The sequence below is a fragment of the Aedes aegypti genome, chromosome 3 (genome assembly GCF_002204515.2).
Source record: "Aedes aegypti strain LVP_AGWG chromosome 3, AaegL5.0 Primary Assembly, whole genome shotgun sequence".
Classification (NCBI taxonomy): Eukaryota; Metazoa; Arthropoda; class Insecta; order Diptera; family Culicidae; genus Aedes; species Aedes aegypti.
In genome coordinates, this window is record NC_035109.1 from 269,372,117 (window position 1) to 269,399,511 (window position 27,395).

General features: G+C 41.4%; 1 protein-coding gene across 4 annotated transcripts in view; it reads right to left on the reverse strand.

The window, feature by feature from the left end:
• Window positions 1-27,395, reverse strand: part of LOC110678059 (serine/arginine repetitive matrix protein 2) — a 76,831-nt gene that overhangs the window by 12,062 nt on the left and 37,374 nt on the right. The window contains exons 1-2 of one of the 4 annotated variants that reach the window (XM_021850587.1): window positions 22,139-22,555; window positions 1,995-2,322 (exon numbers count right to left, since the gene is read on the reverse strand). In XM_021850587.1, the coding sequence (XP_021706279.1) occupies window positions 1,995-2,322; window positions 22,139-22,178 (368 nt within the window). In that variant the 5' untranslated portion in view covers window positions 22,179-22,555. Of the gene's footprint in view, window positions 1-1,994; window positions 2,323-2,408; window positions 2,522-22,138; window positions 22,556-27,395 lie in introns of those variants that run through there. The other 3 variants (XM_021850584.1, XM_021850586.1, XM_021850585.1) reach the window with 3 other exon arrangements.

Sequence of the window (27,395 nt, forward strand, 5' to 3'; positions counted from 1 at the left end):
TATTTTTAAAGGGCCACCCTACATCAATAGCGAAAAATGCTCTAAAACGGTCAATTTTTGAGCTAGAAAAAAACTTTTTTGGTCAAATCAGTTTAAAATTTTCTGATCTTCAACTTTGTAGAACAAACTGTACCAATATTCTATAAAATAAAAAAGTTTTTATGATTATCTTTTTTTACAAAGGACCACCCTAATTTTGGCTCCGACCAAAAAAATTGTTTTTAAAATAGGAACAACTTTGTAGAACATCATTTTTACGTAAAATTACAATTGAAGGCGTGAGTTCCATCTTTCCTCCTAAAACCCCAATCCGTCCCACTGTGCGCTGATTCGAACTTTTGCCCCACTATGGGCCAAAAATTGTTTTCAAGCATTTATACAAAATCTAATACACTTCAAAGCAACCTTATGATAGGTCTAGATACGCCTTTATATAAAATATTGAAAAAGATTTTATCTTCAAGTGGTTCCATGCAACGAAAGTTTGACCAAAAATTACAATTTTCACGTCGAAAAAGAACAAATAGCCATAACTTTTCCAAATCTCAATTGATTTTCATGTTATTTGGAGTAAAAGTCTCTTACTTGAATTGCATTCAAACCACAATGACATTTATAAGATTCTGGGTTCTGGGTTCGAATCTCGGTCGAGCACGTGGATTTGTTTCATAATTTCACCCATAATTAATCCATATTTACCACGCTTAATTACTTAATTAATTTAATAACCATGCGGATTGGATTACACAACATCTCAAAATATGTTTCAATATATAAGCTTACTGAATTTGGCTAGATTTTTAAGCGTTTTCGTGATTGTTTTCGGTGCTATTCCGTAAGATTTTTAGAGATTTCTCCTAGGTATTTTTTTTTTTTTCAAAATTTGGCCCAGAGATGCAGAATGACCTTAGGAATTGAGTCCGGTACTCAGATTCGATGGATTTTTTTCCTTGTTTTCATAATAACGTAGGGGTACCGTTCATTAGGGAGACGTTTAAGTTGCTTGGGTATAGTCCATTTCAAAAGATGTTCATGGAAAATGAAATGATAAAAAGTGAGAACTTGTGCATGGTAAATTATAAAACATAATAATAACAAATTAGAAGATTAAGTAGTCATCTGAAATTTGAGAGAGAACGGTGCACCAAGCAAATATGACGCAAAATAAATTATTGAATCAATTTTATCGATAATAAAAGATCAAAAACTTCTGAACTCAAGTTGCATTTATAGGCGTTTTAAAGCAGTACTAGTATCCGGTAATTATAACGTTTTTAGTCTATTCTACAGCATTCATAAAGTTTCCAGGCTCAAAGGCCCCCTCAAAACTATGGCCACCACATTGGTAAATCCGACCCTGTTATCAGGTGATCCCAAACTTTTGCACGATACGTACATCACACTGAAGGGTGAATCCAAACTAAGATTATCTATGGCAATGACCGCTCTAATGGTTCTGAATATGCTGCTGGAAACATCATCTTGAACTTGTATATACCTCCAGATAATATATACATGATTGAAAATACAAACATTACTAGCTATATTTTCCCTGGTTCCGGAAATGGTCATATTTCTGAAATTTGTTTACGAATCTTAATGCGTCCTCCGGCATTCAACTTCCTATTAGTTCTAGTTTCTAGGAAAATTGTAAACATCTATACAACTTCACACCGCACAAAAATACAAGCGACAGAAGAAATGCCATTTGGACATGGCCTCGGAAAATCCGGAACATCTCAGGGTTTCCGGTGACTAATATGAATGACCAGGCAAATTATTGAAACTAGACCAAATTTGCCGTCGACTGCTTCCGGATGCATCTAATTTAATACATTTTTCATAAAGTTATAAGCATTTGAAATTAGGCAAAATTTTGCCTATCTCAATCGTTGTGCCCTGTACATCAAATGCTCTATACCGCTCTCTTCTTTCAAGCACTACAATACACAATACAATTATACAAATTTTCATATCTATAAACATAAACTTACAATAACTGGCTCCCGATGTTGGTCGTGCTCCAGGAGTACAGATCTCGGTCGGCTTCCTCCAGTTTTCCACTTTCGTTCGCTTCAATCAGATCACTGTTCTGGCTCAGTTTGATCTCATCCACTATCGTCGTAGACTCGGGAATGATATTGATTCCTATCACTCCATGGTGATGATGATGATGATGTTGAAGCGTCTGGTGGTGCAGATTGCCATGGATGTGGACATTGAAATGCTGGCTCTGACTGGACAGATCCTTATCACTGCTTACGACACTTCCGCCAAGAAGACCAAATTCCTCCTTGGTGAAGTCTTGCATGCTCCCGCCAACTGCAAGAAAGAGAAGTGAGAAACCACATCAGTATCTTATTGTTTTAATATTACAAAAGTTTCGAACGTGAATCTTCGTGTTTGACCTGGTTATTTCCTTAAAATGATCAAAAACGCGACACTAAATTTAAACTTCCTTCTTCGTGTAGAACTAGTTTGCAACACAGCACTTATCCCTCTAACGGCGATTCCATTTTTGCCTTCCGGGAGCGGCCGCCGGTGGCGCACCCACATGGTCTCGTGAAGCGGAGAAAATTCGTGTATAATATGGTTCAAAATAGAACAAAACATTGGTCGGTGGCGTTTTTCGACTTTCCACCCGCAACAACAACGGTTTCGCTGCAGCAATCCCAGCCCAGTAATAAAATACACACCAAGAGAAGCACATCCCGCTGCCATCACATCACATCGCAAGGCAAGGCGCAACAGCATATGTAGTGTGGCGTTTTTTGATGCTCATAAGCTCGATGCCCCAGTTGTTGGGTTAGACCGACCGACCGACCGATGGTGAATCACCCACCATAAGGTTTAAATATAGCAATGGCCAACCGCACCGTGCAATTTTACCCAATTCGTGATAAATTGGCTTTCCATGCAATGCAGCGGTAACTGTTCCACTTATTCCTTCGAGTTGGGAAGACTTGAGATTTGAACATAGAGGCAGTTAAACACGTGTTGATTTTAGTAGATGCACAGCGTTCCAAAACGTGTGTTTGAGTATTTCCTTGTTTAAAGCTACATTGAAACAAAATTGTATATGTTATAAGGTGGCATTGGAAAATTGTCTCATGTTTTTAGTCATAAATCTTTTTTTTTTTGCTTCATAGTTTCTCATCGTCGTTTTTGTGCTCTTCAGAGGGGATCCAAAATGAACAGCCATGCGTCTCCATTAGAGTTGTCCACTAGGGCGGCTCAAATTTCAAAATTAGTTTGACAATCCCATTTCTTACATCTTCATCATCATGAATCTAGACTCCTGTCAATTTTTCAGCCATTTTGACGAAGATTTAAGGTGATTATAAAACGAAACCAGACTTTGAATCTTTAAGGTGTTAGTTCAAAATTTATTTGAACAAACTAAAATGATATTTCCAATACCGGTTAAACTACTTCATAACTCAATATTGAAGGTTTCATTGAGTTTGGGAGATCTTCTTCTTTCTGGCGTTACGTCCCAACTGGGACAAAGCTTGCTTCTCAGATTAGTGTTCTTATGAGCACTTCCACAGTTATTAACTGAGAGCTTTCTTTGCCAATTGATCATTTTTGCATGTGTATATCGTGTGGCAGATACGATGATACTCTATGCCCTAGGAATCGAGAAAATTTCCTGTACGAAAAGATCCTCGACCAGCGGGATTCGAACCCACGACCCTCAGCATGGTCATGCTGAATAGCTGCGCGTTTACCGCTACGGCTATCTGGGCCAATTTGGGAGATATCGAGTTATTAAACACAAAATCATTACAACTGCGTCTGAAGGTACCATTCAGTTCAGTTTTTCTCTCCTCAGAAAAATGGCAAAATTGCCTCCTCTTTGCATCGCAGAGGAGTTTCTATCAAGTAAGTACTGACTTATAACCCTTACTCAACCCCGCCTTTAGACGGAATACACTTTGGAATTTCTTGTGTTTTTTCGTAGCTCAGAAATTAAAATGATTTCATTTTCGGCTTAAACCTTGGACCATAACACGCTTATAAGGAATGTGTTTTATGATCTTTGAAACTATTTTGTAAAAATGTTTGATACATTGTTGTTTTTTATAATCTACTAAGCTGCCCATAACTGCCTAACAGTCACATTCGACATTTTGGACAAATTTGAGTTAATACCATGGAGAGTCATCAAATGATAAATACTTTCGATCGACTTAATGAAATCTGTGGGATTGTTCTAGAAAATTCGAAAAAAATACCAAATTGTTTTGTCACATTGGTAATTATAACCGCATAACAGTCACATTGAGATTATAAATGTGCCTCGTAATGTAATAATAATGAAATTTCTATCAGAATTATTTTCTGACTATTCTCCTAGTATGCGATATGAGTTGTACAAAATATCAGCACCATATAAGCACTTTTGAGTCGCTGGTATTTTTTTGAAATTTTAGTTTCCTCCCATACTGCAATAAAATGCACACTTGGTATTCCATTTACTCAATGCCTACTTTTGTCGAATGTTACAAATATGCAGTTATGGGCAGTAAGGTTCTTCTATTATTATAGCACGCTTCTCCTTACGCCTGATACGTTAACAGTCTGCTCACCAACAGCAAGCCTCTCTGCCATAAAATTATCTAACTCCTACACCTTTCCGCATGAACTGGCGTAGATGCAGGAGTACATTCGGTATACTGTGAACCAGTTTTAAATGCATCATCGATTCTTTCCCCTTCCCTCATTGGTGTGCATTCTTGCTAAGAAGGCGCCTTCGTTGCCTAAAAACAAAAGATGCACTTACTCACTGAGGGTGTCTGTTATCTGTTATGTTAAAGATCAAAATATGATTTCAAAAGAATGGCAAACGTTTCAAGATCGGTTGAGCACCTTTGCGTTCCTGACCTTTTTTCACAACCAAATTTCCGTGAACTTTTGGCTCTAATTTCCACAAGTTTTTAGCCAATTTCAATGAAATTTTGACCATATGAATTTTACTGAGAACCCAAGTCGGACGGTCGAAATACTTGTAAATGACACTTTGTTGAAAAAAAATACTCAGAAGATTGATGTGTCGCATGATACTCCCTGGAGGAAAAACTTGAAGATTGATGTGTCGCATGATATGAATTGCAATCATCGGAATGACGGATTGACGTCCTTTTCTAGGGTACCGGAACCGGCTCTATGATATTCCGGAAGTAGTTGAAGATGACCATATGTTGCACTTTTTACAAGGTGCGTGACAGCCGTAGTTACTGCTTTCCAGCACTCGGCATCCGCACACATTCTCTCTATTTTATTGTCAGGGGACGTGTCCCCTTCGCATGTGGCGAGCACGCGATCGCTCACAACAATGAAACGGGGGCAATCGAACACGACATGCTCCGTTGTTTTCTCCACATCAGCACAAATCACGCAGGAAATTCCATGTAGCTACCATGTCCTGACAGAAACTGCGTCAGGTGGAAGTTCACTTCCCCATGGTTTCTTTTATACCAATCGGACCAATTCTGTTATACCAATTTGATTTATAAGGTATTGGCTGGGGACAATTGATCCATTAATTAACATAGGGAAACAACCTATTTGACTGTCTTAAAGAATAAATTACACTACCCATCATACGTATGGAATCGCATATTTCAACACTCATACTGAATATTGCAGCACTTTGAAAGGTTTAGCATCACCTAAAATGGGAGAGTGAGCCGTCTTCTAAAACAATGGACTAACATTATAGAAACGCGTGAGTGATTGAAGCTAGCATAGAAGCATATTTTTGCATTTATTAAAGGTGACAAAAAGGAGATAAGATTTAGTTTCTTCCCATCCAAATCACAATAATATCTCTGGTTGAAATTAAAAAAAAAAAAAATAGTAATGAAACATGCATGTTTTTACTCTTTTTTTATTATCAAGCGTGGTTTGCTTCGGAAAAGCAGTTTCTTGTCCTATCTTTTCCGGCAAAATATCGCTCAAGAAAGTACTTTTTTTCTGATTGCAGCACGCAGTTGCAAATAAATGTCAGTTCAAACGGGAGTCGCTGTAGACATGTTAGCCTTAAAATTGAAATTAAATACATAGAGAACTATAGGCATCTGCACTGTTTTGATATGGGATTTTGACATTTTTTGGCCTTGTTGTTTACAAGTTTTACGAAAGAGTGAAAGGGAGAGGTACATTTTTGTACAGAGCCCCATGGCCCTTTTACCTTTGTCCGGAATGGTCCAAGGCAAGGTTTGTTGAAGGTAAGTTCATCAATCTAAGCAGTTAGTGGGTGACAGCTGGAGAGCTGGATGGCGATTGTTAACCACAGAAAACAAGTCTTACCAGTGAAATAAAAATTTTCTCCCGCATTTCTAAGTACCACTAACCTTCTTCGTGTGTTTTAGAGGATATAAAATATAAAAGCGTATGATTGATTAAATCAGGAGAAGCTACCTAATAGGATGCTGAATTTCTTCCATGTTGGATGAATTTAAAAAGACGAGCGATACGAGACGGAGTCTGACTATGAACAAATGTCTGGAGGTACGTCGTCTTCAAACCAAAACAAACTTGCCATCTGTCACCTGGCATTTCAAAGCAGCGAATTCAAAATTCTGACATATTGAACTGGCTTCCTTCTAGAGTCTTGATCGAAGATACACAAAAAAAGGTTAGGTGACAAAATGTCGAATGCCATAACGTAGAAAGGACAAAACGTCGTGAAGATAGAATTTGAAGGAAATGAACATTTTTTGAAAGAATGATTCTTTTCACAAAGAATAAATAATCTCATCGAACACGATGTAAAAAAAGATATCTGATTGTTTTTCTGAAAATTTATCGCTTTCGACCTTCTGTCCCTTTCGACGTTTTGGGACTCGACGTTTTGTTTTTCGATGTTTTGTCTTTGGATATTTTGTCACTAAACCCAAACAATCAAAACAAGTGTTTTTCAGTGAAGCCTGCTTTGATTGTCGTTGGCGAGCTGGAATTATTATTTTATTATTATTATTATTTTTTATTTTTTTTTTAATAGCCATAGTTGCATTGGTTGAGTGCTTTGCTGAGGGGGTTCATGGCCAGGCAAAACCACAGCGGACTAAAGGTATCGCCTTGAAAAATCCCCCTCCTGATGCTGAGAGTCCTGGACCGTAACACAGCTGTACCGTCGGTAATGTGTAGGGATGTGCTCCACATCCCCATCGCGTGTTGCATCAGCCTGATGACGTTCCTGTCTACCTTATACAACTGCAGTACCTTGAGAAGGTACGAGTGCGGTACTGAGTCGTATGCCTTTTTGTAGTCGATGTACGCCATCTTCTTCTTCTGTCGGGTGTGGGATCACTGCGTCCATTTTTTAGGACTATTGTGATATACCCTATTACTCTATGTACACAATGTTTTCCAGTAGCAAATGTGCCTCCGGAATACTTTGCGCATTTGACTGAACTTTGAACCATCTGCCATTGATGGGCAGAAGTCCTAGGTTGCAGTGTTGTAGTTCCCCCAATCTGGCGTGATCAGCCTAATAAAGCTAACCACCTCCCTGGGGGATGCGTTCCAAATATCAGCTGGCTGTAAGTAGTGCTTGCCAAATATTTTGAACCTACGATGGATGTGTGCACTGCAAGAGCAGAGAAGGTGTTGTGAGGTTTCGTCCGTCTCGTCACAGAAACGGCAATTTGTGTTTTGGACGACACCGATCTTGTATAAGTGGTATCTGCTTGGGCAGTGACCAGTTATTAGACCGATGTATGTTCTGAGATCCCTTTTGTTGAGACCTATAAGTTTTTGTGTTTGTGTCGTGTTTATTGTTACGAACCTTTTGGACTGATTCGCATTGGAAACTGTATTCCAATTTGATTGAATTTGACCGAACAACCAGTTGTTCAATTCCGTGTTTAGTGCAGAGTTTGAAATGCCAAGGAATGGCTCTGGACCAATGAACATATTGGTTGATCCATTCCTTGCTAGCTGATCGGCAATTTCGTTACCCTCTAGACCCGTATGTCCTGGGATCCAATATAGTTTAACTCGATTGCGTTCAGCTAGGGATTTCAGTGCAAGAATGCATTCCCACACAAGTTTTGAGTTACAAGTGAAAGCCTTCAAAGATTGAAGCGCTGCTTGACTATCAGAGAAAATACAGATGGTGGCATGTCTGTAATTTCTTTTCAGACACAGCTGCGCACATTCCTTGATTGCATAGACTTCTGCTTGAAATACTGTAGGCCACTGTCCAAGAGAGACAGAGATTTTGGTTTTCGGTCCGTATACTCCAGACCCTGTCAAATTATTCATTTTTGAACCATCTGTGTAGAATTTAATAGATCCCGGTGAAATGGTGGGTCCACCTCCTTCCCATTCCTCACGAGAAGGAAAGACCACCGTGAATGGCGAGTCATAGTTTACCACTTTTTCCATCCAGTCACTACATTTTTCAACAATAGGATTTATCGAAAATTCGTTTAATATACTGAGGTGACCTGTTAAGTCCCCTGACAGTAAGACTGTTGATCGTTTTAGCCGAAGAGCACTTTTCTCAGCATCCAGCTTTATGAATTGATCCAGCTGGGGCAGATTGAGTATAGCATCTAGGGCAAACGAGGGGGTACTACGAACTGCACCGGTTATGGCAATACAGGCAGTACGTTGAATTTTGTTCAGCTTAGCTCTAGCCGTAGCTTCCTTTGTCTTAGGCCACCAAACAAGGGACGCATAGGATATTCTAGGCCGAACGATTGTTTTATAGATCCACATGATCATACTGGGTTTTAGACCCCATGTTTTACCACAGGTCTTTGAGCAAACCCAGAGTGAATTGAGACCTTTATTTGTGATTGTTTGAAGATGGGTGTTCCAATTTAGTTTTGCGTCAAGTGTGATGCCAAGATACTTGACCTCATTTGAGTAAACTAATTGTATTTGGTTCAAGAAAAGAGGGTGGAGTTGTACCTTTCGTCTTTTTGTGAACGGTACAATTGTTGTTTTTGAAGGGTTTATTCCTAGTTTCTCTTTTTGACACCAGGAGAGTGTGTGATTAAGAGCAATTTGCATCCTTGATGAAATAACGCTGTCAAATTTGCCTCGTACAATAATGACTACGTCATCTGCGTATCCAACAACTTCAAAACCCCTTCTTTCTAAGCTATCTAGCAGTTCGTCCACTACTAATGACCACAATAAGGGAGAGAGTACTCCCCCTTGAGGGCATCCCCTTGTAGCCATTACAGTAATGCGCGAATCACTCAGCTCAGATGAGATCTGTCGATTTGCTAGCATAGCATGTACCCAGGTTGCAATGCATGGGTCGAAGTTTCTCCTCAACATTGCCGAACCTATAGACGAATAAGAAGCGTTATCGAACGCGCCCTCAATATCAAGAAATGCTATAAGAGCGATTTCTTTTGCATTAAAGGTTTTCTCGATCTTGTTCACTAGCGTGTGCAGTGCTGAGACCGTTGATTTTCCGCTTTGATAAGCAAATTGGGATTTAGAAAGAGGCATAGTTTTCATAAATTTAGAATCTATATACTCGCATAATACCTTCTCCATGATTTTAAGCATTACCGAGGATAGGCTTATCGGTCGGAATGCTTTAGGGTTGGTTTTGTCCTTTTTTCCTGATTTTGGAATAAAGACAACTCGAACTTGACGCCAATCATTTGGAATGTGTCCCAGAACTAAACTTGCCTTAAAAATCTCTACCATGTGTGGAATCAGTGTCTCTTCCTCTTTTTGGATAAGCGCTGGGAAGATTCCATCCATGCCAGCAGATTTGAATGGCTCGAAAGATCTCACTGCCCTAACAACCCTATCGCGAGTAAAAGCTTCTTTGGCAACCTTTATTGCGTCCCTTTTTGCTCCTGAGTCCCCTGATAGGAACCCGTGTGGAACTGAGACGTCAAGTCTGGCACCTTCAGCATTTAGACTCGTTTGTGGGATTGAATCAGGAAAGTGAACTCTTAGCATTTCACTCAGTGTTTCACGAGGTTCCACAGTGAGTGAACCGTCAGTCCTTTGAAGACTTCCCAAACCATTGGAGTGATCCTTCGAAAGAGTTTTATGAAGTCGAGCAGCTACGGGAGTTTTCTCAATGCTTTCACACATGAGAACCCATGATTTCCGTTTTGCTCGTCTCATTTCTTTGTTATACTCTGTCAGAGCCTTTCGGTATAGACTCCAATCAGAAGTGCGTTTGGCTCGGTTGAATTCCTTCCGAGCAGTTTTTCTGAGTTTATCAAGGTTGAAATTCCACCATGGAACATCTCTGTTCGAACTTACTGTTTTGATCGGACAGCTCTCTTGATAAGCATTTAGAATTTTGTTTTTAATAGAATCCGAAGCTGCTTCTAACTGTATAATAGTCTGAATATTCGGCTCTATTATATAGTCTTCAGAACGGAGAATAGCTGAGTAGGTTTCCCAATCAGTTTTCTTGGGATCTTTAAACGACTTTTGAATCATTAGACCCCCTTCCCACTCGAAGACTATATGTTTATGGTCTGACATAGATATTTCATTAGAAACATGCCAGTTTTTTATTTTATCCGAGATGGATTGACTGCATAAAGTCAGATCAAGGACTTCTTGTCGTAAAATGTTTTCAAATGTAGGCTTATCACCGACATTGCATATGTCAATATTTTTGGAGGAAAGAAACTGCAAAAGATGCTCACCTCTGATATTTGAGTTTGTACTTCCCCATACAAGGTGATGAGCATTGGCGTCACAACCGATGACGAAGGGGATGTTGTGTTTTTGACTGTAAGAGACAAGAGCAGCCATCTCTGGAGGAGGAATGTCTTCTGCGTCGCCAGGGAAATACGCTGAAACCATAATGATCTCAGTACTGCCCCTAGCAGTAGAAACCTCCATCCTGACCGCCACGATGTCCCTTTTGATGAATTCTGTAATTGGAAAACATTTAGTATCATTGCGTATTAGAATAGCTGCTCTGGGAGAGAGCTGGCTGTCATCATATACCAACCTATACGAGTTTAGTTGAATACCTTGTATTCGAGTTTTGTTGACCCATGGCTCTTGAATCAGTGCCACGGAAAGGTGTTCTTTTGTGAATCTCCTGCAAAGCACATCTGTTGCGCACTGAGCATGATGGAGATTCACTTGGAGGATTTTAATCATTGCTGAGGCATTCCGCATTTTCCGGACGTTTGCCGTCCTTCTTTGGATGTTGCGGATCATCAACTTTTGATTTTGGGGGATGTCTTAGATTTTGGTTTATGTCCTTTCCCTTACCTAGGCCTGCTGGCTTATCCCCTGTGGTCAATTTTACACTTTTGACATTTCCACTGCCCTTATTGGGAGCCATTGATGTGACACCGCTTGGGCCAGGAAGTGAGATCAAACATGCATCTTTTCCATCAGAGGAAGACAAGCTAGCCTGTATGGTGGGAGTTGGTTGTGGGATGCTACTAGAGGCCTCCTCAGATTTCTCTTGGGTCGGCTGTCCAGTTGGATTGTCATTGGAGTTTGGGGTTGTGCTCTTTACTTTCCTCAACTGTATTTCTCCAAAGCGGTAGTTGAGGATGAACTTGGATTGAATGAGTTTTTCCATGGACGGTCCATCTACATTAAAGACCCACACCACATGCTTGTTGTTAGGAGTGAGCCGTTGCATGACACGCCAGTTGTTGGTAATCAGATCGTTCTGACTCTCGATGAGAGCTTTGATACGATCATCGGTGTATTGTGCGCTTTGAGGGAAGAAGGCTCGAATCAGTTCTGGACGTTGAATCTTATCCTCATCCATTGCAACCAACTCAACGCCTTCCAGGGGATTTAATGCAGGTGTTATCTCCTTTACCCATTCCGCAGTCTCCTGATCCTTACAAATAAGAACCATATGGCCAGACTTGTAGATAAGGTTAGAGAACTTGGGCTTCATTGTCGCGTTCCGTTGTTGTTCAATCCGAAGCAGCAGTGCCTCCTGGAGAACGTCCAGCTGAGTCGTTGAAAGTTGGGTCGTGGGGAAGTCTTTTGGGATTATTCCGACTCTCCTGCGACTGGTAATTCCACCGTAGCTTAGACTAGTCTGTTTTTTATCTTCTGGTGGGGGTTTGTTGATCGTCGAGGCTGTTGAGCTGTTGGTTTCCTGTTGCCCAACGCGCTTTCTCGGATTCAGGTGTTGTTTCATCCGTTTCTGCTTATGTTCTTCTTCAGCATTTGTAGACTTGTCAAGGTCCTGCCGAGTGCGTTTCGAAGGAGTTGACACCATAGCCTCACCCCCCGTGATTCTGGATAGGGCCTCAGGGCGGCTTAAGCCACTTTGTCGGAGTGCTTTTAGCTGCTTCCTTTGGCTCCGAGTGATCTTTTTGGTGCCAGTAGGTTTTTGTTTGTTCGCGTCATCTGTTGGATGTTGATCGGTCTTCCCATCAATAGGACCCGAGGTGACGTTCGATCCTGTGATTGATGGCTGCGATCCTGTCAAGTTTATTGTGACTGTAATTCCATCCTCTTCGTCGTCCATTGGTTCAACCGAAGGATGGAGTCCTGGGTCGTTCGGGAGTGTCAGAGGGAGGTCGGTTTTCATGTTTTCATGCGAACTACTGAGAAGCTCATCTTCGGTCAGTCCAAGCTTACCAAAAGCATTCTCTGTTTCCGTTTCGTCCGACTGGGAGAGGCCTTTTTCGAACTGAGGGAGGCAGTCGACACCTTTTATTTTGGTTTGCTTATTTGCACTCATTTTTGGTCCCACGAGTCGCTGGGGAAAGACGGTCCGCTGCATCATTGCCCCGCCCTAATGCAGTAAGAGCTACATACTGGAGAGTTCGCCCTGGTGCTCTCCAGGCTCCGTTAGCGATTGAGCATATTTTAAACCCCCTCAACCATTCATCCATCAGCACGGGTCGCATCACACCTTGGGATTGGGGTTACCTGATTAGTAGATTTTTACTACAGGATCAGGCAATCCGTAGTGTTATTCTTAGCCAGTTGAGACAACCACTACCGACACTACACGGCTATCTAGGCTGCTTGGAAAAGAAGATAACATTGAATATTAACTTCTATGAACGACCAAGCAGCCAGGTCGCCATACTCAGGTTCCTTTGCTTTTGGGTAGCTTGCCCTACAATGACTGCATCTACGATGACCTGATCTTTGCAGCCTTGCGTGTTTCTGCGACACCCTTTCTGTTCCTCGGTCATCACGTTGTTGGCGTCGCAATGGGCTTGCACCCTCCTCGCTATTACCGACGATAGCACTTTATACAGACTTGAAAGGCACGTTATTGGTCTGTACTTCGCTGGGTCAGCTGTGTGTTGGTCCTTTGGCAGAAGAAATGTGACACCCCTGGTGATGAATTCCGGTAGCTGCGTGGGGTCTCCTAGTACCGTATTGAAGCATTCCGCCATCCGCCCATGGATCGTTGTGAGTTTTTTATACCAAAAATTGTGCACAAAATCAGGTCCTGGTGCAGCCCAATTCCTGGTATACCGGGTAGCTTCACGTATATCCTGAGCGGTTACCACGACCGCGGTCATGTCTCCAATTCCATCGCATTGTCTCTCTTCTTCTGCTAACCACATCCCATCGCCGTTGTGTTCGGTGGGGTTCTCCCATAAATTGGCCCAAAATTGTGTAACGTCGCCAATCTCTGGAAGTCCCTCGCCAAAGTCGACCTTGTCATTTCGGATGCGGTTGTAGAACTCCCTCTCGTTTATGTTGAACATCCGGTTTTGTTCCTTCCGCTTCGAACATTCTCCATAACGTCGCAATCGTTTCGCAAGAGCACTCAACCGCTGTACATGGGTGTCGAGGATCTCAGTAATGTCGACTTCTCTGAGATCTCGGAGCTCTGCGGGCCTAACAATTTCAGCAACATGACGAACCAGCCTCGTTGATCGATTCCCCTGCTTGTACTGTGTTAATCGACCAACCTTTGATCGCAGTGTTGCGATTCGGCTCTCAAGGCGTCGCATCCATACGGGTTTCTGTGCGTTGGGGCGTGTGCCATCTTCTCCTTGCGGGCGCGTTCGCAATCCCAACGTCTTAACTACAGCTATTGCAGCTGAATACACGATAAACTGCAGATCCTCAAGGTTCTCCACGGCTTCCAAGTACTGTGGCAAAATATCCTGATTTAGGATGCTTACTGCACTCGTCAGCCGGTAGGAATACCGCAGCTTTGGTATCCGGTGCCGGGACATGGGGTCTGTCCCACGGAACTGCGTAACTGCTGTGCCCATATGGAGTGCTAGTTCGTCTCGTAATTGCTGTCGTTGCATATCCGCTGTCGGTCCTGGAGCAGTGGGTGCAGGTGAATCACGACTCTCACTCGTGATCGGTGCATCCAGCCCAACAGAGCTCCTTCTCGACGTATCGCTCGATCTTGTCCCCTCCTCTCCTATCTCCCTCTGCACTTCCAGCTTGATGTACTCCACTTCTGCAGCGGTGAGCATATTATGAGACATAATTGCACGCTGCCGTGTGTACAGCTTGTTCAAGTCAAGCTGGCGCGCAAAGCGAGGAAATCGCTCGTTGAACATCTCCAGCATCCCTGATCTGCCAGACATGTCCGTCTCCATCCTTGTGCAGACATAGTAGCAGCGAATCACATACATATTCATCTCCCTCGTCCACATGATCCGCTGCCGTCGGCCGCCTGCCAACGTGAGTGACTGACGTCTATCAGCCACAGCAACATCGGTAGGTGCAGCATGGCCTTGGTGATTTCTGCTGCTGCCGTTTCTGTTTCGCGTTCGCGGTACGGGCTGTGCCCGTTGACTGGAAGGCCGCTCTTGCACATTATCCTCTTCCAGCCGCTGGCCGCTCGCTCTGTCCCCCGTCCCAGGACCAGCTCCAGTAGGGGCTCCCTCCTCGGGCGATCGCATTCTTCTATTCCTCATTGATCGTGTCTCCATTGCTGGGTTTGCTTTCATTCCCGGAAGCTACGGGTTCTGCATTGGCATTTCCTCCAATTACAGTGCTTAATAGCTTGGTTCAAGCGCCGCTGCTCGCCGAGGGTGGTTTTACATGGACGCCCAGGATATTTTACCTCAAGCTCCCACCTACTCAAGATGGTGGTTTTTCATGGACGCCCAGGAGTTATGTTGCCTGAGCTCCCACCTATTTATTATTATTATTATTATTATTATTATTATTATTATTATTATTATTATTATTATTGTTATTATTATTATTATTATTATTATTATTATTATTATTATTATTATTATTATTATTATTATTATTATTATTATTATTATAGAGTTTTGGCACTTCTCAGCAAAAAAATGCTGGAAACTTTCACCTACCCCGGGCAATCTGTATGCCAAAGGGGATTAGGCTCTGTGGATCTCATTGGTCGGTTTTACTTATCCTAATGAGTCTGCTGGATGAGCTTCTCAGTTGTGGTGGTTCAGGAACCGTCTAACTATGCTGCAGGTTCCAAGAATCACCGCTTTTTGGATGCTGTGTAGGTCCTTCTTCAATTCCAGCTCGTCTAGGGACCTTAGGAGAGATTTCGGGACAATTCCGGTCGCTGAGAGGACTACCGGAACTATACGGACGTCCTCTAGGTGCCACATCTGCTTCAACTCCTCCGCCAAGTCGTGGTACTTCGCTATCTTGTTAGAGAACGTTGATTGGACATTGTGGTCCAGCGGTACAGCGATGTCGATGAGTGTAACTCATTTCATCCTTTTGTCGTAGACTACAATGTCGGGGCGGTTGGCACGGATTAGAACGTCCGTTATGATCTCGCGATCCCAGTACAGCTTTATGCAACTATTTTCCAGAACCGGGTCAGGCAGGTACTTGTAGTAGGGCACAAATCGATCCACCAAGTTGTGCTTAAGGGCAAGCTGTTGATGCACAATCTTGGCAACTTCGTTGTGACGATCGAGGTAGGCTGATCCAGCTAGTACTGAACAGCCGGCAACGACATGCTCGATAGTCTCCCCTACTGAATTGCACTTCCTACAGCGGTCCTCCACGTCTTCGTGCAATATGTAGTGCCGATAGTTCTTCGTCGCAATTACCCGGTCCTGGATGGCTACCATGAAACCTTCTGTTTCTGAGAAGGTCACCCCGCACCAGCCACGTGTTTGACGCCACCTTATCGATGTGCTCGAGCTCCAGTTGATGGGGGTGCGTTCCATGCAACTCCTTCTGCTTCCACATTGCGATCATCTCATCGACAATTTTGATGTCGCAGTTCAGCTGGTAATCCTCCTGCGCCAGATGCAGGGCGCTGAAGCCGTGGTCAGCTTCGCATACAGTGCGGTAAATTTCGTGGCGGTTCTGGCTTTCTACGAAATATGCCCGCAGCTGCTGGATCTGGGAGACACATAGTGCCTGGATATCGGTGACGCCTCTTCCTCCTGCTGCACGTGGCAGGGTGACTCTCTCAATGGACGATTTTGGGTGGCGTATTCGGTGCTTGGTGAACGCCACTCGTACTGCTCGTTCTATCGCCTCCAAGTCAGTCTTGGTCCACTTTACCACCCCGAAACTATACGTCAACAGGGGCACAGCAAACGTGTTGATCGCCTTCACCTTGTTGCCGGCAGACAGAAAGCTCTTCAGAATACAGTTGACACGTGATAAAAACTTTTCCTGCAGCTCCTTCTTGATCATCGTGTGGCGAATACCTCTAAGTTGCAGGAATCCAAGGTATTTATACGTTTCGCCTTCAACCATATTCCGAATCTCCTCCTGCTCGTTGACGCGGAAACAGCTGGCATCCATAACTTGACCCCGACGTAGATGAATTGACCTGCATTTGTCAATACCAAACTCCATCCGGATGTCGTTACTGAATGTCGTAACTAGCTGCAACAGCTGATGCAGCCTCTGCACTGATTCCGCAAATAGCTTCAGGTCGTCCATATAGAAGGTGTGGGTAACTCTTGTGCTCCTTTCCCCACTTTTCAGTTGGTAGCCATAGTTGCATTGGTTGAGTGCTTTGCTGAGGGGGTTCATGGCCAGGCAAAACCACAGCGGACTAAAGGTATCGCCTTGAAAAATCCCCCTCCTGATGCTGAGAGTCCTGGACCGTAACACAGCTGTACCGTCGGTAATGTGTAGGGATGTGCTCCACATCCCCATCGCGTGTTGCATCAGCCTGATGACGTTCCTGTCTACCTTATACAACTGCAGTACCTTGAGAAGGTACGAGTGCGGTACTGAGTCGTATGCCTTTTTGTAGTCGATGTACGCCATACTCAGGTTCCTTTGCTTTTGGGTAGCTTGCCCTACAATGACTGCATCTACGATGACCTGATCTTTGCAGCCTTGCGTGTTTCTGCGACACCCTTTCTGTTCCTCGGTCATCACGTTGTTGGCGTCGCAATGGGCTTGCACCCTCCTCGCTATTACCGACGATAGCACTTTATACAGACTTGAAAGGCACGTTATTGGTCTGTACTTCGCTGGGTCAGCTGTGTGTTGGTCCTTTGGCAGAAGAAATGTGACACCCCTGGTGATGAATTCCGGTAGCTGCGTGGGGTCTCCTAGTACCGTATTGAAGCATTCCGCCATCCGCCCATGGATCGTTGTGAGTTTTTTATACCAAAAATTGTGCACAAAATCAGGTCCTGGTGCAGCCCAATTCCTGGTATACCGGGTAGCTTCACGTATATCCTGAGCGGTTACCACGACCGCGGTCATGTCTCCAATTCCATCACATTGTCTCTCTTCTTCTGCTAACCACATCCCATCGCCGTTGTGTTCGGTGGGGTTCTCCCATAAATTGGCCCAAAATTGTGTAACGTCGCCAATCTCTGGAAGTCCCTCGCCAAAGTCGACCTTGTCATTTCGGATGCGGTTGTAGAACTCCCTCTCGTTTATGTTGAACATCCGGTTTTGTTCCTTCCGCTTCGAACATTCTCCATAACGTCGCAATCGTTTCGCAAGAGCACACAACCGCTGTACATGGGTGTCGAGGATCTCAGTAATGTCGATTTCTCTGAGATCTCGGAGCTCTGCGGGCCTAACAATTTCAGCAACATGACGAACCAGCCTCGTTGATCGATTCCCCTGCTTGTACTGTGTTAATCGACCAACCTTTGATCGCAGTGTTGCGATTCGGCTCTCAAGGCGTCGCATCCATACGGGTTTCTGTGCGTTGGGGCGTGTGCCATCTTCTCCTTGCGGGCGCGTTCGCAATCCCAACGTCTTAACTACAGCTATTGCAGCTGAATACACGATAAACTGCAGATCCTCAAGGTTCTCCACGGCTTCCAAGTACTGTGGCAAAATATCCTGATTTAGGATGCTTACTGCACTCGTCAGCCGGTAGGAATACCGCAGCTTTGGTATCCGGTGCCGGGACATGGGGTCTGTCCCACGGAACTGCGTAACTGCTGTGCCCATATGGAGTGCTAGTTCGTCTCGTAATTGCTGTCGTTGCATATCCGCTGTCGGTCCTGGAGCAGTGGGTGCAGGTGAATCACGACTCTCACTCGTGATCGGTGCATCCAGCCCAACAGAGCTCCTTCTCGACGTATCGCTCGATCTTGTCCCCTCCTCTCCTATCTCCCTCTGCACTTCCAGCTTGATGTACTCCACTTCTGCAGCGGTGAGCATATTATGAGACATAATTGCACGCTGCCGTGTGTACAGCTTGTTCAAGTCAAGCTGGCGCGCAAAGCGAGGAAATCGCTCGTTGAACATCTCCAGCATCCCTGATCTGCCAGACATGTCCGTCTCCATCCTTGTGCAGACATAGTAGCAGCGAATCACATACATATTCATCTCCCTCGTCCACATGATCCGCTGCCGTCGGCCGCCTGCCAACGTGAGTGACTGACGTCTATCAGCCACAGCAACATCGGTAGGTGCAGCATGGCCTTGGTGATTTCTGCTGCTGCCGTTTCTGTTTCGCGTTCGCGGTACGGGCTGTGCCCGTTGACTGGAAGGCCGCTCTTGCACATTATCCTCTTCCAGCCGCTGGCCGCTCGCTCTGTCCCCCGTCCCAGGACCAGCTCCAGTAGGGGCTCCCTCCTCGGGCGATCGCATTCTTCTATTCCTCATTGATCGTGTCTCCATTGTTGGGTTTGCTTTCATTCCCGGAAGCTACGGGTTCTGCATTGGCATTTCCTCCAATTACAGTGCTTAATAGCTTGGTTCAAGCGCCGCTGCTCGCCGTTATTATTATTATTATTATTATTATTATTATTATTATTATTATTATTATTATTATTATTGTTATTATTATTATTATTATTATTATTATTATTATTATTATTATTATTATTATTATTATTATTATTATTATTATTATTATTATTATTATTATTATTATTATTATTATTATTATTATTATTATTATTATTATTATTATTATTATTATTATTATTATTATTATTATTATTATTATTATTATTATTATTATTATTATTATTATTATTATTATTATTATTATTATTATTATTATTATTATTATTATTATTATTATTATTATTATTATTATTATTATTATTATTATTATTATTATTATTATTATTATTATTATTATTATTATTATTATTATTATTATTATTATTATTATTATTATTATTATTTTATTTTTATTTTTATTATAATTATTATAATTATTTAGAATTAAGTTTATTTAAAGACTTGGCCGACGCTATTATTTACTTGATAAAAAAAAACGAAACACGCATTGCGGATGGTAAGCATGCATTCACTCTCAAAGTATGTCTTTTGGTTCAATTTCGATTGTTTTGGTCAAGAAAGAAGTTGGCCACTACGAATTGTAGTCATCATTATGCTCAATGAGCTCATGCATTCTATTGATATGGGTATTCTAGAATGGATATACAGAGTTCTTTGCAATTTCTCAACGTTTAGGCTGTTTTCAATCACGCCAATCTGTCATGAAACGGCCTACTTTACTGCACTGAATTATGCAGTATGGTGAATTACGCAACTGAAAACATTACTGTAATGATTTATTGCGCAACACTTTCTCATTACGCAACTATTTTTAATTATTACTCAAGATTTTTTTTCAGAAATTGTAACATAAAGGTGAATGCATTCCGACATGATTTCTGATTCCCTCAAGTGGTCTTCCGCGAAATTGCAAGCCTCGTTGGATAAATGTACGATTCGTGTTGTAAAAATAATCATTCTGCAACTTGTTGTGTAAACTACTATTTAAGTTTTGTTGCTCATGAATTGGCCTATTATTCAGATGCGTTCAATGTTAGTACAAAATTAACCTTTAAATCGGCCCGAGACGACAGTTTTGTAGTCGTACTGCTAGTACTTACACTCCCGTGCAAAAGTTTGGGTTAACCCCCTCAAAAACATACAAAAGTGTTCAGTCCACATCTCTGTGATTACGCGTTCAATTGAAACACTCTTAGCCGCATTCGAAAGGCAAAGAGTTAGTCTTATTTCGAATGTATTTATCCAAAAACTTTTTTTGAATTTTGTGTACTAAATTTTTACTTAAATAGGTGACATTTTTCAAAAAACACTTTGAAAAAACATAGATAATTTCTTCAGCATTGAATCGACCAAAATTTTAAAACAAGGTGTTATTAGAATCGTAATCTTATATTTTTGAAAGAGTACTCATGAAATTTTAGCGAAAAAATCTGAAAACTATTCAAAATCAATGAAACAGTCATTCAAGTCATCGTGCAAAAGTTTAGGTTCACCTCTCAGTATGATGCAAATCGTGCAAAATTTGCTGAACCCAAACTTTTGCACGATACTGAGGGGTGAACCCAAACTGCACGATGACTTGATTGACTGTTTCATTGGTTTTAAATAGTTTTCAGATTTTTCCGCAAAAATTTTGTGAGTACTCTTTAAAGAATATATGATTACGATTCTAATTCTAAATTTAAAACCTTGTTTTAAAACTTTGGTCGATCCAATGCTGAAGAAATTAACTATGTTTATTCAGAGTGTTTTTAGAAAAATGTCACAACTTTAAGTAAAAAATTAGTATACAAAATTTAAAAAATGTTCTTGGAAAAATACATACGAAGTAATACTAACTCTTTGCCTTTCGAACGCGGCTAAGAGAGTTTCAATTCGACGCATAATTACAGAGATATGGACTGAACACTTTTGTATGTTTTAGAGGGGGTGAACCCAAACTTAAGCACAGGAGTGTATTCAGCTAGCACTATACTTAGGTTTTATTGATGGATTCCAATATAAAAACCAGGAAATGAAAACGGAGACAATTTCGAATATCCTTCATCATCATCTGTTTATCAAATCGGAAACTTTTCAATTGCCACGCTGCAGCGTTTTCTTTTTAAGCTTTGTTGAGTTTTGTACAACACATGTGAAATAGCTATACATAATGTTCACAGTACTAGTGGAATGACTTACAGCGGATAAACGCATAACATCCGGAAAGATAAATAACTCAATTCGGCATTAACACAATTTCAATTCGAAGTAAAGTTAACGGTTAACAGCGATTGCAAAACAAAACTGCATTTTCAACATCTGAGTTCAAGTTGAATCCATATCTCAAATCATCAAGAACACAAATCTATTAAACCAGAAATCAGTTCATGCTGAAAAATTGATTGATTGGCTATTCGCTAGCGATCAAGATTTTAATTGAAATTTCGAGGCGTGACTTAAATCAAAGGCAATTTTCAACTTAATCCTAAGAAATTCTCAACACCTCTTGAAATATTTGAGTACTTGATGAAATATTCAGCATTTTACTGTTCTATCTACATTTTGGATACTTCGTAACATATATTTGCGTGACATAACTATATGCATCAAAATCGTAGATGGTAGATTTTTATGCAACGTTACATATTTCATATGCCTTCTAAATATGCATGTAACCCAAGATGTAATGTCTGTTTCCACATGATTCATCCAACGACGACCTGTTTGAATAAGCTCATATTCAAATTACTTTCGCTCTCAAGGCTGTATTGGTCGATTCTAAGAAATCACTTCCTTTGGGTGACAGTGTCCCACCACCTTAAAGTCTCAAACTGCTTCTAACGCGTCCCTCTCAAATCAGAATATCATTTTCACAAAATCAACTGTGCTACACACACACACGCTTCGTTTACAACATCACAAATAGATATCTCATTCAAGCCTCCCGGGGGCGTCAGTCTATCGATTCGAATGGCAATATTCTAAAATATACATAAAAATAGCGATTTTCCTAAAACTATCTACGCTCTTCATTTACCCGAAAGAAGGAGCTCTGGCAACATTTCCGATACAATCATCGGGCAGGAATTTTTGGCAAAGTTCGAATTTTCACTGAAACCGGGCAATGCATTCACCCGCACGAATTGCAACAAATTGTCTCGTCTCGCAAGAACTCGAAATCTATAACGGAACTCTATACGTAGAACTCAAAGCACGTTTACATATTATCACGAACACGTTGCATCCGATCCGCGGGTTCTATTTTCGGAACCTCCCAATGTTGCGAAGATGGGAAGATTGCCATAAAAGGCAATCACTCAGGACGGTTTTTCGAGCTGAAAAAGGTTTTGCTGTTGGCTCGCGGAGACGGACACCGGACCTGTCGATTCAACGATCGTGTCTTTTTGCAGACTTACTACACACGTCGCGACGGGGCGCGAGTTGAGCTAAGACTAGATCTAGTAGAAAATCATGCCGAAAATACCGATTCAAAAGGGAAAATCAAAACAGACTTTCCTTCCTCTGGCTGCCCCCATCTGCTGAGGTTTTCCTCATCGATCCTAACCTGATCTACGAGTGTAGGAGATGGTGGGCGCAGTGAGGAAAACTCCTACCGGCAGTTGGTTGGTGATGGCAGGCCGTTTTTCTCTCTTTTTGGTCCGCAGGAGGTCGGAGATCTAGTGCTAGCAATAGGGTAAAATGGTCCAAAATGCCACTTTGACGATTTGTGTCGTTGGTATTACAAAGTTATCAAGACAAAGTCTAGTACAAGACACTGAAGACGGCCTTACAGTTGAGGTCAGAATACGCGTATCTGTCAAAAGATACAAACTCTAGTGGAATTAAATATTATTGTACTAAATTCGGTTTTTCATCTACTTAATATGAAGTCATTTTCTGTAGAAAGTGCTGTCAGCATTCATAAGCTCCCACAGGTGATACAATTCAAAGGATTTAGCATAAAAAAATGTCGTACGCTTAGATTTAGTATGAATTCATCATTGGAAATCATGTTTCTTGGTTCCTGATTCCTAATACTGAATATTAGCAGTTCCTACTAATGATCCATAATATGGACTAGTACCTGATTGTTACCATATTCCCCTACGTAGGAACCATACGGGAGCAGTAGAGTGATAGTACACACATTCATTCAGTTTTTCCGAGTGGGCTGACGACAGGCCTGAGCGGCGCGATTCGGTCTGCGCAACGAGACGGGCGATACCAACCCACTCGCCTATTGATATGTTTATGGTGTTGTACGACCATGCGTTTCCATCGTACACTGATTGGGGCAGTTCGAGTTTACAGGGAAGTTTGAAATTATTTGGAGCAGCATTGAGTAGTCATTTTTTATGAACATTTGTAATCGCTATGTGTATGTTAGAATACAAACTAACACTTCACATGCATGTTTATTTATTATTCCATAATGGTAATTACAGCTGTATAAAAAATTAGGGAAAAACTAGTCAGTTTACATATTCTCGGCAGTCTATGCAGTTGAACTTTTTGAAATGCAATTATATTCATCATGACGCAAGAAAAATAGCAGGCGATACCTGAGATCCACCTGTTCACACTTTATTTTCGCTATTCACAATATTACATATTGCTAAAAAAATAATCGATATTTCGAGAAACTTTTATTATTGTTGGCAATGCAATATCTTTTGTAGGCAACTAAAAAGTTCACTTCGTCAATCGAAATTGATGAAAAACTGGTGTATGTAGAAAAATGCATACATATAAAAGCAAATATATTGCAATTTTAGGGAAAACTTTCCGTTTTACGGTTCAACGAAAAGCTACCGCAGCTGTCACATCACTGATTTGCACTGGTAAATCATCAGTAGGCTTCAATGATACCTTGGATACCGTCTTGATGATCGTTGTTTGTTGCTATTTTTCATAGCGTTTTCTCTTTCAAGCATACTATGATTGAATTGTTTGCTTCAATGATGGAATGATTTCAAAGCCTGCGGTAGAACTTTGACAGCTGCGGTAGAACTCTGCGGCTACCGCAAACCGGAAAATTTTCTTAACAACCGTAATATACCTACTGTATACCGTTGAAATATGGGTTAATCAACGTGCGGTAACTAACTTCGCCGCGTCGAACTAATTTACGATGACATCACGCTGCAAATTCCAACGAGAAGAGAACCTTAATTGCGGGCCGTGTTTGTAAAAACCAACGATTTTGCAGCACATTCATTACAATGTTAATCTGATTAACAATTGTTCACTAGATGTTGATCCGGATGTCATTTTAAGTAAACACTGCCCGCATTTTGAGCGGCAAAGAAGAAAATTCAATAAAAGAATAAATCATCTAACGTTACCCTATCCATTTGAAGAAGCCAATCCCAAGTTCTACATCACAATATATTCATCTATAGACCAATCCAATTGCCTGCGTAGTGATGCATTGTTGACACAATTTTCTTTGTTTGCTGTGAGAACTGTCACAACATTGTTTTTTTTTTGCTGTGAGAAAGCAAACATAAACAGAATTACTGCCGAGCATTCACTTCTTTGTTTGACTGACGTTGCTCGACAGCTCAAATGAAGTCAAACAAGCATCCATATACGTTTTCATTCTGCGGAAATCGACTTGTGTAAGATTGATCGTGTGTTTGTAGCGGAATTGGGAGTAGTTGCCCATAGGGGGTTTTATATCCTGCAAATAAAGAATAAAATAATATGTTAATCAGTCCACAGTTCGGGAAGTCTCCCCTCTGTCCCTACGGTAGCCAGTATTTATAGCTTAGAAATTCCGTAGGTACGAACAAGTAAAAGGTACCAGAGTTATAAGGCATATCACTTGAGATAGGTAGACATGACAGTCCTTTCCCCTTTAGAAACTTTCTAACAACTCTTTAAAATGCCGCCTTCACATTACAACAACGAACAATCGAAAATATATCCAACAAATTCCACAACTGTAACTTCAAAGTATTTATTTCATACTATAACATTCAAATCATTGGATTCATACTGCTCTGCTCAACATTAAATTTGACAACTTCGTCAACACTAAAGAACAATTTCGTTCATCTCAATATAGCAATCGCTTCACAAAAGAACAACTATGTTCACAATACACGACAATTTCGTCAGCTCTGAAGAACAATTTAGTTCAACTCAAATTGGTAATTTCACCACAATCAAATAAATAAAATTGGTAATTTCACCACAATCAAATAAATAAAATTGGTAATTTCACCACAATCAAATAAATAAAATTGGCAAACTCGCCACCTCAAAGAAAAACGATAATCGTCAACACACGTTTCCATGATCCTCGTCGCCACTTTTATATCCTGCAAATAAAGAATAAAATAATATGTTAATCAGTCCACAGTTCGGGAAGTCTCCCCTCTGTCCCTACGGTAGCCAGTATTTATAGCTTAGAAATTCCGTAGGTACGAACAAGTAAAAGGTACCAGAGTTATAAGGCATATCACTTGAGATAGGTAGACATGACAGGGGGCAAAACGCATGACCCTTGATTTTGACGAACGATGTGTTTTAGAATGCTTTTTTCACTCTATGAGCCTCTGTACATGGAGCTGCAAATCAACCCAACTTTGACTTCTTTTGACGCAATTCGTCTCTTTCGTGGGATAACCTAAATTTGGGTTAACTGATATATACCTATCATTAGGTTGTTCCCCTTTGACAGCAGCAAAATAAACAACTCAGTGCAAAAAAAAATTACCCAGCGTTAGCTTTCGAAGTCTCCGTGATGGGTTAAAACAACTTAACGTTAGGTAAACTCGAAAGAACCCAAATTTTACTTATTCCATTGAACTTCGACGCTGGGTCGGTGCGTCTCTCTCTGTTTTTGATAACATTGCTGTTGTGAGAGAAGCAAAACAACCCAACCGTGGGTAAAAACTAAATGCTGTTTACCCAAATTTGAGTAAAAAGAACTAATTTTTTAGGTAGTCTGATTTCTCCGTGTACGTGCCATAAATTCTTTTGTTCTTTTGACTTTTACTGTGCGCCGTATTTTGGTGCTGTCTCGCTCTCTCTTACGGGCAACTTGAAAACAGGGCGCACAGTAAAAGTCAAACGTTTTATAGCATGCAAAGGCCCATTATAGAAAATGGATAAAAATGCTTCTCTTTATATATTTTCTGTAATTTTTCGCTAAAAAATCGTTAAAAACGTTTAAAAACGTTTTTCGCTGTTTTCGATGCAATTTTGTGCGATTTTCAAAGTCATTCTTAAATCGATACATAATTTATTTGGCACGGTAAATGGCTGGGCAGTGGGCATGGCGTACCATTGGTACCTCGCGTACCTGCAGGAATAACATAGACCCCTTTGTGTGTTCTTTAGCCTCTTGCCTTGCAACTCCTATCCCAGGGTAACCAATCCTGGTGGGAACTCTGGTCGTATGCTGACAGGGAAGGGGGGGTTTGCATTTGCGTCTGCAAACCTGGAGCGTCTGTACTCCATGTTAGGAGCGGCTCGCAACAGCGTTTGTTCCCCATGTCAGGGGTGGCTGGTCATCGTCCGAGTGCCATCAGAGAAGGACTCTAAGGCTGTGAACCATTTCACCAGTTCGTTTAACTTCTAGTTGAAATTTGACAGCTCGATAGTTATTTCCCCTCCGGTTAGAAAAAAAACCCTCTGGAGCATGGTTAAACTTGACAGTTCGAAAGTTATTTTCTGCTCCCGTGAATTTGAGAATAACTAACCATCTGTCAACTTTGTTCTGAAATAACTACTCGACTGTCAAAGCTCAAATGGGTCGACCGCGGGAGGGGAAAATAATTATCGAAATGTTAAATTTTAACTAAAAGTTAAACGAACTGGTAAATGGTCACAGCCTAAGGTAAACTGTGCAATATGGCCCTCCGAACATTTAGGGGGAATAGTCCTCCGGTAATCTAGGGGGTTGGTATCAGGCCCTGCAAGCCAGCCGTAAAAAAATCAAGCAACGAATAATCAACGAGAGAATCCAGCTTTTTTACGCTGGCTATAAAACTGCGAGGGGTGATTCAATTTTGGCATTTCTTGCCTGCACATTTTATAGCATGATCTTAGTAGGCGGGTGGATCGACTTGACAATATTTTTCTCGGTGTTCATTTTGGAGTTAGAATTTTTGTATTCCAAATAGACTAAATTAAAAATTAATCGTTTTAGTAACTGCATTCCTTTTCCACCATTTTAGGTACCTGGCATCGAAGAACCTACATATCTACAGTGGAAGGGTTATTACTTCAAACAAAAAGGAATTGAGGCTCAATTCTATAAAACTACGATCAATTACATTTAT